General features: G+C 34.3%; 1 protein-coding gene across 3 annotated transcripts in view; it reads right to left on the reverse strand.

Annotated features, from left to right (window-relative positions):
* Positions 1–365: 365 nt before the first annotated feature.
* LOC142977049 (uncharacterized) overlaps positions 366–18106 on the reverse strand; it is a 43319-nt gene continuing 25578 nt past the window's right edge. The window contains exons 2-6 of one of the 3 annotated variants that reach the window (XM_076120737.1): positions 13640–13853; positions 12629–12708; positions 10351–10482; positions 2748–2820; positions 366–2031 (exon numbers count right to left, since the gene is read on the reverse strand). In XM_076120737.1, the coding sequence (XP_075976852.1) occupies positions 1935–2031; positions 2748–2820; positions 10351–10482; positions 12629–12708; positions 13640–13853 (596 nt within the window). In that variant the 3' untranslated portion in view covers positions 366–1934. Of the gene's footprint in view, positions 2032–2747; positions 2821–10350; positions 10483–12598; positions 12709–13639; positions 13854–18106 lie in introns of all 3 variants that reach the window. The other 2 variants (XM_076120736.1, XM_076120735.1) reach the window with 2 other exon arrangements.

Below are 18106 nucleotides of genomic sequence, written 5' to 3' on the forward strand. Positions count from 1 at the left end.
CCAATAGATAGTCTTAAGATGTTACTAGTTTTATATAAAATTATTTCACCAAGTGATTTTTATGTTTCAACAGTTTGGTTTAAATATTCTAAACATTGTGATTTATTTTATATACAATAAATATTTCTTTCTTTCTTTCTTTGTAGGGTTTAACTAGTTCTGCCTGTTTAATTATGTCTACGGAGACTATGTTAGATCATCTTGACATATATAATGAATTATGCTAAAAATCTGATATTTTTTTACTTCGAAGATAGTAAAAGGAGGATAAGTAAGCATTTTCTATTAATGTTGCTTTTGGGTAAGGTAGAAATAAAACAAATCAGCAATGTAATATATCATTGATTTCATAAATATATCGCGACAATTAAATACTTAAAAGCTAAATATGTCTAACGAATTAACGCTAAAACGTACAGTTAACATCGTAGATGCAATGGAGACAATCAATTGAAATATTTACATTAAATATTTAAACATTTATTTAGACAATGTTTTTTTTTGTACGTAAACTAACATAGAATTAAAGAAAATACAGAATAAAGTATCATTTTATCCACAAAGTTAATTTAAACTTAATAATCTTCATATTAATTCCAAAGAACTGAATTCATGAGATTGGTATGGAAACTCAAAAACTATTTTTAGAACAATGTTAGCTTACGTAGTTCATAAATGCTTAATTTTGACTAAATTTGATTTTATTTGGAATACTTTAATTAGACGATATAATTTTAATGATAGTGATTATAATAAACTTTGGCATACTTCATAGAGGTAACATGGTAGATACGATGGTATAGAAAAAGGTATGTTTTATTCCGTCCAAATTCTTTTTCGTTGCATCAAAAGATTTTAATTTTTGTTTGGTAATATTAACTTGACTTTGAAAATATATGACAGAACAGTTTGCACTCAGAATGAATTTCATAAAAGTGCCAAGTTACATAAACACCGATATGTTTATATAATATGAATGGCTCTAATCAGCTTATTTTCCCTTGTAAAGAGATCAAAAGCTACATTCTTTTCAAATTCAATGGCGTCTGGGTTTTGCAGTGGAGCAAAAATAACTTGGTTTTATAAGTGACACAGTTATTTTACATTGAATATTTTGACTACGATATGTGTAATTTTAGGAATCTTTATTTTTACTGACATTTCAATTGGATATATTGACGTCATTGAGACTTAAGTCTTTATGGAATGGCGGACGTCAGCTGACTTAAAGTGTGTCGTGCTAAAACTGAATGTCACTGCGTTTTTAAAGGGATAGTTTCTATTTTATCACTGCCTACTAACATTTAAACTATAACTAGGAATATCTAAGCGTCAGGGATCTTACATTTATAAATTAAAGAATGAGTATTATGCATGCTTTTATTATTTTCTAATATTATTTGGGCAAAATTCTTACATTATTCATGGATAGTATGAAGATTTCTTGTATGACTTAAAATGTGACTATAAAGATTATGTTTTTTGGAAATCCAGCGATTCTTCAACAACGCCAAATTTTCATAATATTTGCAATATTACTTGCCAAATACATCAGACAAAATATTCGGTAATCAATAATTCTGATCGTTGTTAAGAAACTTTTTTCGTGATAGAAACTTGGCGTAAAAAGAATCCCAAGATTTCCTATACAGAATCTCCAATTGACTAGAGCAGAGTTCGATACGACACAGTAACAACAAATGATAAACATTCACAGGTAGCAGTACTCCTGCATCGCTAGTATCATCTCAGGCAACGATACGCCGCTTAAATCTAAATATGTAGGTTTCAAATTCAAACTTCTAGTACGTAAGGGTATTTTCTGATGCGTCTGAGTCGTTTGATGTCGCGGGTAGTGTGCGTGGGTCGCGTGTGTAGCGTGTGTGGCGTGTGTCGCGTGTGTGTGTGTGTCGGTGTGGGTGCGCGCGACGCGTCTACCGGCCCAAGCCTGTCCACAGCAAGCCAGGGTCGTGGTGGTTGGCCCCCGGGTATCCACCGTCCGCCTCCACAAGAGATCTGCGGTTGTAAGATCTACGTACAACGATATACGACTATATTATTGTGATGTTCAAGCGGGTTTCGGGCATGGGGGTGAATATGTTTACACTTATATTTGAGCATTGAAATGTAATCATCGAAATCATTGACTGACCTCCGGTTTCTGAGGCACATTTAGCGGTAGTTTATTCAATAGTGTTAAAACTCATTAAAAAAAAAACGCTATTAAATAGACAAACTACCGCTAAATGTAGCAAGAAACCGGGGGTAAACCTCGGCTGATAAATGAAAACTGTGTTAGTTTTCTCGTATCAGCTCTCAAAATCAGGTTTTTATTATTACGCACCAAAAATAAGTGTAGGCCAGTGTTATATCGAGCTTTAAATAAAGTACATTTCATTGTTCAATAACTTCAGTTTCAAAAATTAAGATGGAATTTTCAACAACCTTCTATTATGGTTATGAATTGGGAGATAAATTAAAACAAAACACAATCTTCTACACTAAAAAGATCGACTGTAGGCAAAATAATATGAGACAACAGTTACATTACAATGACGAATACAATAACATAACAAACCAAAAACACTTATTGAAAACAAGACAAAATTAAATCGACTAAACGAAATATTTTCTTTTGTAACGGGGATAGTTACTTTTCCAATCAAAACTATCTAATTTTGAACTATAATTTTTAAAGATCCTGTAGTATTAGTAACAGAGAATATTGTATAAACTATTATGCCCACCTGATGTTGCCTGTTGGTCGTAGAGGACGCAGTGCGTAGAGTTTCCTTGCACCACTGCCGCCGCCGCCGTTATCTGTATATACGATAGCATTAGATATTTGTTGAAAGCACTATTAAGAGTGACAAAAATATTATTGCTTATTAACCGTGAGTTGAGGGATTGATATAGCCTTTTATATTATAGAATTATTTGGTCAGCCGGCGACCACAGAGACCTAAGAAACAAGCAACGAAAAAGTTTTAAGGTTGCAATATTGCTAATGTTTCAGCTGTTCTGCTGAAAGCGTAAATCGAAACTTTAACAACCCGAAGTGGCGAAATATGGTTGTATTTCATACATTTCTGCCCATAACTTCGGGTAAAAATGCTTAACGAATTATTTTCAGAAGCACCTACATCGTAACGCTATACGATTCTTCAAAGAACAAATACTTAAACGTACATCACAAAGCTTAAACACACCTTTTACATCCTACATAATCTACGAAATGAACCGGAATAGACCCGACCTTTCAGACTGCAACACTATCTCAAAGGAAAAATGTCTTTAGTTGCACTACTCCAGTTAGTCTTGCACCTAAGATAGGTGTATCGTAATGTTTTCTTTGAAAGACACATTCTCGTGTTCATTGTCGTGTTACAAAAAGCTCTGAGTAACGATTTCTATATAGCGAGATAAAATAATGAAGTATGTTTAATGATGTTATTACGAATGCAAGAATGTGCATTATTTGTGTTGGCGGAGATGAAAGGGTTATTCAGTAGTTTTGTACTAATCGCGTTTCCTATTTATTAAAAATATTTTTAGTGTGCTGCAAGGTAAATCTTTAAGTAGACGATTTTCTTATGTGTGATGTAAATAAATATGATCCAGAGTTTATGATTATGCCATCTGCGTACATTTTATGTCAAAATAACACACTTCAGTAGGGTTTATTTAACAGAGATACAAAAAAACGAATGCGCCATTTTAAAGCAAAAATCTAAATCCTGGCTCCACCTTACCACTTTGTGACTTTACTATCATGGTTTTGAACCACCTTAGTATAGTTTTTTTTTTGTGTTTTTTGTCGTATGGTTAGTGGTCAACCTAGTGTCAAAGTTGTTCAAGCCGCCCGAGAGGCCTTTGACATGGCTTAACGACTGTTATCTTAGTAGATTACAGCCGGGACCGACTTTTTAGGTGCTTTCCGAAGCACGGAGACGCTCCGCTCAAATACCTCTATGCGGTCACCCATCTATGGAATGACCGCGCCAACGGTTGCTTAACCCACAGATCGTTTACCGACCGGTGAGCGCAACTGGCTATGGGCGCCTCAAGTATAGTTGAAATCCACATAGTTAAAAAATAGGGAAACAAAAAGACAAAAACGACTAAGAACGAGCATACAAGCTAATCTAAAAGGCATCATCTCATCAAGACACACGAACGTAAACAAACGAGTTAAAAGGTCGTTTCCTGTTGCAATTTGAAGACCTAGTCGTACGTTATCGACAGACACGTTGCCTACATACGTTTTCCTGCTAGTAGCGTGGTATGGTGTAGAGGAAGCTAGGAGTATCCTCAAGTGAGGCTAATTGACTCACTGATAGCGTAGAGTTCAATGGTATAGAAGGTTGATGTCGAGAATGATGTTATAGTACCTTTACGTTGGTAAGAATATAACTGAATTAGTTTTCCGGTATTCATCCTCTTAGGAAAGTAATTTCCAAAAATCCTCTCTTAGTGCTCCTCTACACTTCCTAAGGAATCTTCATACCGAATTTCAACTATCTACGCTCAGTAGTTTCGGCTGTGCGTTGTCCATGAGTCAATCAGTCACTCAGTAACGAAAGAGTTTTATATTTATTGATTTACGAGCCGCTTTTGTCTGGTATGGCAAATTTGCTGATCTTTGTGAAGTACTTTTTAAGTAGTAAGTATGTTTTAGTTTTGAAAGCCCCTTAAAGTCATATTTTAAGTTTTGTTTATTTTGGATACCAATTAATTGAATAAAAAGCGCATGTCTGTGTCGTCTCGTTATATCAATTAATTGATTTAGTAATAAAAAAACCCATCAAATTATAGTTTCTGTAGTACCTACTACTGAAACTATAACAATACAAAAAAAGATTTAATACTATATAGCCAGTTACATCCGTATGTATGGAAAATCGAGAAAAATCCTTGGTACCTGAGCAAGTTTTTATAAAAAACATTGCCAAAAAACCAATGGCACTATTATTTGTACATTACTATTTAATTTGCATACTGATATTTAATTCCTGAAGGACGTATCTAACAATATCATGATGTTTTATGTAAAAAACGTGTGGATTACAAAATGATTGATGTTTACATTTTCAAAGCTATCAAATGACAATTAGGCTTCGTGTCATGACATTTTTTGTTCAAAAGATGATAGGCTCTGATTAAAAAACTGCCGCACTAATGAAAAAACTTGATAAAAGCGAGCGATAACTAGTAAACATGAATTGTTTTTTTAATCTATTTATTGTCTAATTACTTTTCCATAAAGAAAAATGAAAGGGTATTGTTTTTAAATATTATCTTTATCTCTCCAATCTTGTAAAAGACAGTATTTAATTAATTAAGAAATAATATATTATAGTTTTCAATAAACATGAACATTTCGGAGAAAAAACTCCGATAAATTTTCTCTACTGCTTGGCAACAGATTTTTCGGGATCACATTTAATATACATATATTCGGTAAAGGCAAACAAAAGTTACCTGAAAGCTAACTTCATAGTTCTGGGTGAAAGAATAACACTTCCTGAAAAATTTTACGAAAATTGTATTTTTTAAGTTAAACAAGGAAGTAAGTCTTGTATAATAGCGTTTATTGCATAAAACTTTGTAGATCGGTCAAAAAGATTAAGAAGTATAGAATATTTAAAAGTTTGCTACTCGTGTAAAGGCTTATAAGTGATTTTGTTCACTAAATCTTTGTTTTGTTGTATCTATTTTTTCTTATTATGAAATATAAGCTCACAAAATGTTTCTTGTTCTAGCTAATCGAAGTAAAAGTAGCTTTTAACTGTCGTCCTAATAAATAGGGGCAACTCTACAATAGCATCCAGCTATACATTTACACACTTCTTTAATGGCTGACAAAAGTTTCCTGATAGGCTTTACATATTATTTATATTTATTTGGATTTAACATATTTCAAGCTTGGGATTACATCTTATCACAGGCTACCCCTTAAGCGTCAGCGTATTATCGTCATATTATTTAGAACCTATGAGTTAATTTTTCTCTACCTGATTCACGATTTCCGTATTTCCAGATAACCCTACTTTATCTTTCCTTAGTTCGACATGTTATCGAGTGACTAGATTCTTATACATGATTGACTACGATGTTGACAAATTCTTAATAATCTATCTAAATGTCAGAGGTAAAGTTATTCAAATTAAAGCTATCTACATATAGTAAACCGTCTGTTATGATATTCATGTTGACGTGTTACAAACAGGTTCCATGTCATTAGAGTAATTTGGCACGCGCAACACGTTGCCGTCAAGTCCTATTTAACTATGAATGCCACGCTTCCGCCCTGAGCCCTACACTACACAATGTTGAACAAACGCGCTACTTCTATATGCATTGCCTAAGGTTGTAAGGCTTATTGTGTGAGATTACCAGTTCATTATCAGTTGTAGCTTACCGGTTTCATTACTTACTATCCAATAGATAGTAATATTAATTGTAATGAAACTTATCTGTTGTGTAAGCTTTTGACTTGTATTGTTCCAGTGCATGACTATTTTTTTACTACTAGCTATACGCTCGTGGCTTTGCCCACGTGGAATTTCCAAAAATCCTCTTTTACTGCTTCCCTATATTCTTCCAGGAATATAGTAATATATACATGCCACGTTTCACATGTTCAGTAGTTTCGGCTATGCGTTGGCTGTCAGTCAGTGAGTCATTTGGTTTACTTAGATTTTTCCTAACATTCGGTATAAAGTCACGTAATAAATGTTACATTATTTTAAGTGTCTATTTTTTCAAATAGACACTTAAAATAATGTTATGTTATAATCGACATTATTGACGCTTTTATTTAGTAACCGAAATTCAATCCTGAATACAATTGGGACCAGATACGTGGGCCACTACTTATATTTTGAGCCTAACTATGAAAAACTGTAAATATGTGAGTGAAAACTACTTTATCGTGTTCTCGGGTATTCTTATGCGTGATCTAGATAGATTTTTATCTGATCGAAATATTTTTTTAATATTTTTTTTTCTTTCGCGAAGACCCCTCAAAAACAGGGTGTTTAAAAGCATAACCTGTTTCTTGTGCCGATGAAATATCAAGGTTAATGCTATTTATTCTTGACGTTTTGGAACTAAATAAAGTCATTTGATATCAAACTGTAGTGTATGGCGAGAAACTAATTATTTCGATTATTTTCGTGCACATAACAGCCGGTTGTTAAGCGAGATGCGTTACGGCCGGCATTGTTTTTATTTAGCTCGGCCTGTAGGATTTTGTGATTTTTCCATATTTTAAACCAGTCTTTAGGTAAATTTTTGGTTATAAATCAATAAGAATTAACCATTCTGCATTTTTCTAAAGGCACTTTTCACCGTAACACAGTTTTTATAAAAAATCAAGGGACTACTTGTTCCGAAGTGCTTCAAACGCGAATATTTTTTTCTGGATTTGGTTCATCTTAAAGTTTCCATAAAGTCGACTGGTGTTTATTTTTGGGCTCATGCGCATTATATCCTAGATCCCTGTTTTATCACAATTTGATACACGTATTTTGAAGCCAAACGATGGACTTTTCAAGCATTTGTTTGCACTAATCGGCGCGAGGACCTTATCGAACTGTAGTAAAAAAAAAATTGGTTCATTTAGAAAAAATCTTCTAATCGGGAATGTTGTTCCCTAATATTTTATATCTAAGAGTGGAAATAATGTTTAGGATTGTGTCATTCTTTTCTTGTATCAGGAAACTAAAATGCATAATTAATTTTCGCACAGCATCAATTTTTCCAGAGACAACTGGTGACCTTGGACGACCTTCAGGAATTTCATTGGTGATGGAAAAATAATAATGATAGAACTCTATTTATTGGCGTTTAAAATTTTCAAAGGATCAGACTTTATCACCAAAATAATAAATAAGTCGATATAGACACGACTGTTTCTATAAGTCACGTCGAAAGTCGCAAAAAATATTTGCACGAAAATGTTTACATCCTAATGCCATTTTCCCGCACACTTACAATTTTCGATGGACGATATTGAAAATATTTTCAGCGCAGATTTCAAAACTTTCTTAGGAATGTAGTAGTCAAAAAGGTCAAACTTTACGATGAAAACGCCAAATGGGGTCTAAAACAATCAGATTCGTCAAGGCTCAAAATATAAGTAGTGACCTAAGTAACTTGGAAATATTAATCAAACGACTGGAGTAACCCAGTCTATTTGATCTTCAAAAATATTGTCAAATTAATAATTGACATAAAGAACTACCGATGCACAAATAATTTCATTCAAATATTATATACCAAGCGCTGTAACGAAACCATAGCGCGTTTCAGAATTCAGGTACAACGCCATCTATCGAGTCTTGGGTCAGTTTACTAACTCATATTTTTGTCACCGGGACTTAATTTAAAGCCGAACAAAAAGTTCTTAACGTATCGAAAATGTCTCTGTTTAAGTATAGATACTTAGAATACTCAAATTTAGTTGTATTCGACGTTTAAATAAATAGGAAATGTGACAAAAAGGTATTTTACACACATTATCCCGAAACATTTTTCCACACCTATGAAGTCGGGGCTGAAGTTAATTTGTACTCTGTATTATTGATGCAATTAGTTTCAAGCCGTAATTGCAGAATGACTTCAATAAATAATAATAAAGTAATCGACGTCCATGTTTAAAATACATGTCATTAAATTACTCATTACTATTGATTTATGTTGTGTTATTCCAAGACACCGAAGGTACTGATTTTCGTTAAAACAATCAGAGAGATAATCTAAGGTATCCTTTAGACTACCATTAGACTTTGGACGATGTGTTTTGTTTAATCATTTGTTGTTTTCCGAAGCACAAAAATATCTTCCCTTTTCATAAGAATAGCGTACAATCATAGTACTATATTTGAACAAACCCTAGATAGTTCGATTCCCATTCAAGTTGAAAATAGTACATCGATAGCAAAGTTTAATTAGTTTGTTTGTAACCTCCATGAATAGTTTTCAGGAGTCTATCAATTTTTGATTGAACACGCGATAGTTCTCTAAATATAAGATATCATTTCATGTGGTATTTGAAGGGTACTTTATTTATAACTACACGCGTAGATGAAGCTGTCATATTGTCATTGTATGTATATTTTTTCTTTCATGAAGCACAAATACATACTAAACAACTGAGATTTTTTTGAATAGAACATTGTTTTTTATGTCATTACTGTCCTACTGCAGAGCAATTTGGCTGGACTTTACATGCCCTCAAGAAATATATTAAACAACTTTTCATCACGATGTTTTTCTGTCACCGTTAAAGATAATTATTTTAACAAAACTGGAAAAGCTATATTTTTTTAAAATAAACTTTAATAGAATACGGCAAAGTAACAAAGCATCTTCAACAATTAACGGGACAGCTCAGGACAACTAATTGAATAAGAAGAAACAACTCCTGAGTCCGTCTGCCGGGCACCCAAAGTTTAATTAGCTAGCCAGTCTACCGTCAGTCCCTAGAGCTGCACTCACAATACCAACACGACTCATATCACTCCGACATGAGTTACTGCAAAAGTTTGCTTTTATTAATATAAATGGAAACGTGAATTTTTCCATATCTCACTTCCAGAATACATTGTATGAAAAAGTTATATGACATTTGATTCAGTTATGAATTTCAAAATGATTATGTAAAGGTGTAAATTGAATCGCTTCAGCTTGAGCCAGTGAATCCGTTTTAAATTATCTTTCGTTAAAAAGACGCTGTCTAGATAAGGGTTGATTTTCTTTCTATTTGCGAAGTAGCGCGGTTCATCAGTTTTAATAGATAAGCGTTATTCTTGGAACGGAAAGTTGATGATATTGGAACATTCAGTTAAACGGTTCTTGAAGGACGATTCGATTTAAAGATATCAAAATGTAACAACAGCTGCTAAATATACACATGATGCTAGTTGAATGGTTGGCGGAATGTACAATCAATTAAGGACCAATTTGTTGTCATTATTGATTAGTAAAGTTGTGACGATGACAATAGTTAGCTATATACCGAACAGCAGCGTGATTCTCTATGGTCGGCACATTTGAGTATCGAGAGTTTGACATTTCTAATGTACTGCAAAAATAGTTCACAAGGCGCTTGCTAGAGGCGCTGATCTCATTTTCATGGAGAATTTCTCTGTAACTAGCGGTTTGTCGATAATCTAGGGGTAATACATCGCGCTATAGTTTTGGAACTTCTTAATGTTTCCCGGTATATAAAACAAAGATTGAATTGCATTTCGGAAAATGTTCTCCAAGCCCTAGAATTTTGTAAAGATCTAAAGTTATCGTGGGCAATGTTGAATGTGTAAAGGTAAATTTAAATATACTTACTGGATGGAGGTGCGTGTACGACGGACGGCGGGTCCTGGAAGAGCGTGGAACGTTCCTGAGGAGACAGCGACACCAGCGTCTCCAAGTTATCGCGCAGAGAGTCGAAGAATGAGCCCACGTCGTTTAGAACACCTGCACCACGAAATACACTTTTGATATAGATGGATAAACGTACTACGTTCTGTATGCGTATCACGTATCTCAGTTGACAGCTAGTGTACGTCAAATTGATGGTCAATATTCAGTTCATTGCTGCTTTGACGCAACGTGTTAATCACCATAATCTAACGGAGAAAACAATGTATAGCATAGTGGCTTTCAAATAGTTGTCAACTGAAATACGTGATAGCTCCTCTGGTCATATCTGTAGACTATGTAAGTGTCAGACACGTAACATCACATTTTCTTTCATTGGTCAATATGTGCGCGGTATTGTAAGCTACTTGTTGCTATATTCAGACGCACAAATTAAAATAGTGCGTACTATAATATTGAGTCTGAGCTGTTACATGCTCATACACTCTCATCACAGCTGTACATGAAACTTACATGTCTATAGATATGATTAGTTTTAAATTAATATTAATAAAGCTTGCATTGTGAAAGGTGCTTGCATTTTGAAATTTTTAAATGTGTCTTATATTTAGTGGGTAACAAACTGTGCAATGTATTTACAAGTGTGTTTGGTTTCTTAATTATAAATGTCTTATTTCAATAGCCTTTAGGTGTGCTTTTGAGTAACATTTGTTTTGGGTTGATTGTCATTGAATGTAGTGCAGGGCACTTAAAAGCAAGCATTTAAGCATTTCCCCTACTACTTGTTTATAATCGTATGACCCCGTTATAAGGAATGTTTTTTAAATCAGGCATATTACAGCATAGTAAATTTGTCTCACAGTATATTTATCTCAGTTCCATTAAGAAATGTTTTCATGAAAGAAATATGTAGACTGTGTAGAGATTTATACCATGTTGAAGTATCTACAATTCTTTATTAAAAGAACGAGACGGCTTGAAATATGATCCTTCGGAATGTCAATAAGGCATATTTGTATTGTGTTTATATCACCTCCTTCACGATCACTTTACGATGTATAGGTTCAATATTATATTCAGATTTATGACTGACATTTACTTCTACGTTTACAACTTCAGGGACTGTTGGAAAATGTACGTACATTTTAAGGAAATATATAAATGACTGAAATTATATTTAAACTTTGGTGACTTATATACGAATTAGATTTTCCTTAAGTACTAATTTAGGTTAAACACTTGATAATAGCAAGCGACGGAATCAAATAAACTGCTATGAATTTATACAAAGGCACCATAAAATTGATGAACAAACAGCGTCACAGCAGTTATCGGGTTGAACGATTTTTTATAATTAAATAATATAATTACTTCTACTATAATTGGGGGAACCAGTAAAGCTATTGTTCACTGATGTCATAACATCAAAGAACAAAAGACTAATCAAAGGTACGTTTGCAAAGGAAATATTAATGTAGCAATTAAAATGAAAAGTGGGAGATATATCGACGATAGAATGCAATATTGAAATTGTATATCATGGCGTCCTAGTTGCTTCTTGTGTCTAATGATTTATGATGTGATTCATTTGATTTTATTATTCGTAAAACCAATAACGTAATTGTGATAATATATTGCTCCTAACGCATGCAAATCCTACGTGCAGATTATTTTTCTTGTTACTGTAATGAAATAATAGAGACGTATGAAACTTTTTTCACTTCTGAAATTTTTGACACTTTACTTAATAAAAGACGAAATCGTCAAAAAGTTTGATTTTCACAGAGTAACTCTAGGAGTCTAAGGGCTGTGTTTCCATTGAATAAATAGCCCTCAAATCTCTATAGTATGGAGTTTTATAGCTGATTTGTAATTGTTAGCCCTTATACGAACGATATCGATAAATGTGTAGGGCTGTAATGGATGAGACAAGCGCAGGACCGTATCAAGTGGCGTACTGAGGGGAAGGCCTAAACTCAACAGTGGGTGAAAACGGACGGATTAGACAAATAGATACATGGATATGTGAGTGAATTGGGAAATCAATATTTAAATAAGTACAATATTTTGTGGGTTTGCTTCTTATCAATATGTTAGTGTTAGTGCAATGTTTTATGTGTCAAAGTGTTGTTAGCAGTAGTAAAAGCAGCGTATAGATTGAAGAGAGCGTGTACAACATCGACGGTATATAGCGGTGCGTCCGGCTGCTTACCGACGCCGACATACGGCGTGACTGCCTTACCGAGCGCCGGTGTCGGCTGCCGTCTTCGGCGCCCCGAGTTCAGAGCCGTCGCCACCGCTGATCGCTTCTCCGAACTGCCCCTGGAATTTAATAACTGGTTAGATCTAGAATATGAAAGAAGAAAATAATTCTGCAAAATCTTTATAGACTGTAAAAAACGATTTAATTTTGACAAAAACTAATAGGAAATGCGAGGGTTTAAAAAGTGAAGCCAAATCGTAATAGATGTATATTTCTACGAATCGTGTTCGAATGAATGTAATTTAGACGCAAAATAATGAACTGGAGAGATTGAGTGCTAGGTAGTAGTAGGTGCTGTACCATGGATACCTTTATGGATAGACTTATTTGCACTACTACTTTTACTGCTACTTCAGATGAATTGGCAGCAAAAGTTATAGCACGAAGTGAATACCATACAAATTTCGCTTTTTAAGAAAACTATCTCTTAAGGCTAATTTTAAGATGTATTATTTTTAACGTGAAGTAGAAACACCTGCGGCTGAGGTAAAAGTGTGGTCTAGGTGATCTATAACTGCATCCTGTCAGGTTCGTACACTATGGTCATTTATCATAGTTTGATATTTTACTACTACCAAGCTAAGAATGATTAATCGAGACAAGCTTTAACTCATTTAAAAACTTGCGCTAAAAATATTGTTAAATGTACGGCAGTTCTTTCACTTTAGTCTTCGAAACTGATTAAATTACGGTATTTATCGAATTATTTAAGAAACATTTGTTTTAATAAGTATTTATTGATTCAGATAGATATAACAACCACCAATGACTGTTGTCTGTAAAATTATCTAAGCAATAATAGCCAGCGTCCAAAAAATATACTTTTTTGTTGGTCGGTTTCGTGAGTGAAAATGTAAGTAAGTGATAGATTTTACAAGCCGAAGCCATTATGAGTTAAGGAAGCAACCTTTTTTATCTTTTACGTGGCTAATGCATTAAATTATACACCTGTGTCCTGTAGTGCGGGGCTATGTGGGACTCTCAGCCTACCTTATTTCATCATCCAAATAGTTCCTGTCATCAGTGTCCCGCATCTGCGGCAGACGTGGTTCATAGCCGGCGTTGTTCAGCTCACTGTCGATGCGAGGCGCCCGGTCCCAGCGGTTGTGGGGCCCCATGCCGATCCATGGCTTGTCGGCGAGGAGCCGGAGCAGGTCCAGACTCTGCCCCCTGTAGTCCCTTTGCGCTAAGGCGGGTGAAGCACCTGAATGGAAAAATGGACTATTAGTTTTTTGTTTTTGGTGACTGGAAGCATTGATTATTACTAAGCTTTCGTTAATGCATCAAGAAACCAAACGGGTCAGTTTCACAGTTTATAGGTAGCTGTCGGAATAAGTTATTCAAAGAAATAAAGTGAGAGCAAATGTATAAAAACAGAACTGCACTTAATAAGCAATCAGTTACCTACTCAGCAGAATTCGTGAAATTGGGCAAAATAAATTATAAATTGTTAAAAGACTTTTTATTATTCTAAGATGAAATGTCTTTTTTTTAATACGACTGTAATCTGAACGGGACGCATCTTTTAAATTTGATTTGAATCAAAAAGAACTTGAGCGTATATTTGAATATTATGAATCCGATCTAGCACTTATTCAAGTTAATCTCTCAAAAGGAAAAGACATTTATAAAAACATGATCACACTCGTATTGTCCTTGTAAGTCGAACACAGAGAAAACAATAAAAAGAAGCCTATCCAAATTTCAATCAAGCAATATCTGAAAATGATGTAGGTCGCACACAATCATTTATTTATTCGTATTTGCCAAAACAATTGGAAATTTATTTTGGGATTTTCATTTTCTTATTGCTAAAGTTGTGTGAAATAAACAAATAGGATTCGTCCCCAACAGTTAATCAAATAACATTACATTTACAAACTGCAATAGTACAAACTGTATAGAGGAGCTCGTGGCTTGGTTAACAACAGCCGCGCGGATCGATCTGTGAGGTTAAGCCATGCTTGCCGAGGTTGATTTGTGGATGGGTGACCATCTTATACATATCGAGTTCCTTCGTGTTTCGGAAGGCACGTTAAATTGTGGGTCCCGGCTGTCATTTTCGAAGATCTTTGACAGTCGTTACCAGTAGTCAGAAACTTGAAAGTCTGACAACCAGTCTTACCGAAGGGTATCGTGTTATCCCAGGTAACTGGGTTGCGGAGGTCAGATAGGCAGTCGCTCCATGTAAAACACTGATATTCAGCTGCATCCGGTGAGATTGGAAGCAGACTCCAACATAGCTTGGAAGAAAGGCTAAGCTGATATATATAATAGTACGGAACGTTCATTGTTTCAGTGAGGAAAAGATCCTTGGGCATCCCTACGTGCAATTGACGTACGCTGTTGCATACAAAACTTTGGTTTGCTGCATCGCGCTTAGAAATATCAAGGAATCCTTAAAGCATTTACTTGTAATTATATAGACAAAGTTCATAATAATTTATTTTGATTTTAAACTTTTGTTGCTGCTTCTATAATTTACTTAATTTTTAATTAATAGACTATTGATTTTTACTCAGACTTTTAATTAAACAGTCAATAGCTCAATGCAGAGTGCAATTTATCGAAGAAAGTCTTTATTATCTGAAAGTTTTAACTAATAGTTTGGCGTATTGTGTTTCAGGTTTTAATGAGCAACCTTTACAAGTTCCTAACTTTCTCACTGAAGCAAGGTAGCTGATGCATATTGATTGTACAAATTAAATTATTTTCAGCTGAAGTTTCCTCTGTTTGCATCATTAAACTTATTTCATACTAACGAAAGGAAAACTAAGGGCCGGGTGCACTATTATTCTTGAAAGTTTCAGTTAGACCTGGCGATAAAGATGTTAGAGTAGAAGATATAAGCCAGCTTTTTCTCTGGAGACTGGAGAACGTTATATTGCCAAAAAAAATCTTACAGTAAACCTAAAGGCCCTATTTCCAATTCCCCTTAACGTTTTTAAAGGCAATGAACGTACTAGGTAAGTCAAAATTATTCTAGAGTTAACAAAGTGAAAAAAAAAATAGTCGAAAGCTATGATTTTCGTTCTAAAAATAATACAAGTACAAAAAACGTTCTACGTGATAATTATTTCCAGTACTTTGATTCACCCAGTATCAAAACCCTTTAATGTTCACATTTGTGGTGTTTACTGTTTTCCCTTTCTTTATCACGTATCTAAACCGAGGACGTAATAAATTCGATTACTTACTTTGATCTGCGACACCGAGCTTAGGGTTTGATTCTATTTACGAGTAATTGTATTTATAGTTGATTTAATTGTACGCTTCACATATCTTCGTGTTTTCAATGCGTAGGAGACTTATAATTTTCTTGGCCTGATTTTATTTTAATAGAGCCGTAGTAGGCGTAGTATGAGTATTGCTTTCTTTGTTAGTTGCTATCTTTGTATGGTTGTTTTAGAACTATCTGAGGTTATTTTAAGTTCCGAAACTCTTACAGTCAACCTGGGTAATTTTTATCAAAACAACACAATTGATAAAGATATATTTAAGTTTTGGAAACTTTTATCAATTGTTTCGGTTTCATATGAAAAAATAATCGAAACTAGTTCAAATTCCCACGTTCAATGTTACCTAAATGATTCAAAGTTACCCAAATTGACTGTATTCAATATAGATTATAATAAATTATACACAAAATGATTATTTACAGTCTTGTTTTTTTAATACGCCGTGAAGTCGGAACTATTCGCGACCCTATACTCCTAAAGCCAACCCTCCAATCCATTGTTTTACCAAGCAATCTTAATTTGATTTAACACTTACTAAAAGTGTTAAATCAAATTAAGGTAACATAAAATATGATTAATGAAGAAAAATAATAACGTTCACAAGTAATCCGTCACAGCGACGTAACGACTTTTATATGCCCTTAATTACCTTTTAACACCTACTAAACGAGTAAACATGAGCACACGTGGTCAATTTGGACATATTGTATCCCCTCGTGGCTAGTAAAATGGCCACTATGAAACAGTGTGCATTAAGATTCCTTCTAATTTACGCCTAAAAGCTTTGAGTCTGTTGGGAAATATAACAAACAGTTATACCACGAATTTTAGTGGTCTGCGCGGTTTATTTGTTTTTCGGTTAATTATTTTGATGGTAGTAATCTGTTACAGAGGTGTGGGTAATTTAGTTAAATGTTACCTTTTTGTTATGCTGAATAGCGTTATTGCTTTTTTTTCTTTTGAGAAGATATACTAGGGCACTTTGCCTTAGAGATATAACGTAATTTACATTTGCAGTGACTTCAAATCTATACTTATAAAATTACTCGTCCTTTATTGATTAATTTACCAACTGATAAATCATTGCACAAAGGATGCTTTTTATCACGTAAGTAAAAAAGGATAGTAGTTAGAAAGGATTTTTTAATAATCCGTTTCTTAGGGGGTAAAATAGGGGATGAAAGTGAACTTTTATATTTTATAACTTTTACGCGAGCGGAGCCGTGTGTGTCTACTAGTAAAGGTTAAAGTCATGAGTTACTTTTCTATATTACTCAAAGCATAGACATATTACTACTACGATGCGTCCTCAACTTTGTAGTAGAGTACCTACCCATTTACTTATTTTCTACATCATACACTCACTCATCTCTCACTCCACAACTCATTTATTTTTCCATCCTAACTGAATATTGGACCAAGATCCCAGAGCTGCCAGACCTACGTCATTTTAGCAAAGCTGAAACTTTGAGGATTGTTAGTATAAAGGGTCTGTTAAGAGGTATGCACATCCACTACCTTGAAAGCGGGGCCGTTTCTGAGGTAGCGCGGAGTGAAGGTGCGTAAAAAACGACCCAACTCACGTTATAGTAGCAAAGTTGGTTTTCAGATATGTTATTAATGATATTATGTAGAATTAAAATTGACTATTGCCAGACCGTTTCCCGGGGCCATTACTTCTGCCAGACGCCTTAAATGTTATAAAAAAATGAGGTCAACTACGTCATAGTAGCAAGCCTAAATTTTATATATGTTATTAAAGGTACAATTTTAAGACCCCCTGTATGCGGACAGACCATTCCGCGGGGCCCTTCGTCCCCTAGACGCCATTAAACTTTCCCTATGAGTGCGAGAGTAAGAGCATTATTCATACACATAAATGAAAAACAATTGAATTAAAAAATAAAAATTGAAAAATTATTGAATACTAACTGACCCGCGCATCTTTGCTTGCGTCACTTAAGAGAGATAGGTCAAAATGTTACATAAACGGGTTATGTAACATTTTTCACTGGTACTCTGCTCCTATTGGTCGTAGCGTGATGATATATAGCTTATAGCTTTTCTCAATAAATAGGCTATCCAACAGTAAAATATTTTTTTATTCGCACCAGTAGTTCCTGAGATTAGCGCGTTCACACAAACAAACAAACTTCTCAGCTTTATAAAATTAGTATAGATTAAAAGTACTTGGAATGTTTAGGAAGATAAGTAACAT

Source organism: Anticarsia gemmatalis, chromosome 12, assembly GCF_050436995.1.
Source record: "Anticarsia gemmatalis isolate Benzon Research Colony breed Stoneville strain chromosome 12, ilAntGemm2 primary, whole genome shotgun sequence".
Taxonomy (NCBI): Eukaryota; Metazoa; Arthropoda; class Insecta; order Lepidoptera; family Erebidae; genus Anticarsia; species Anticarsia gemmatalis.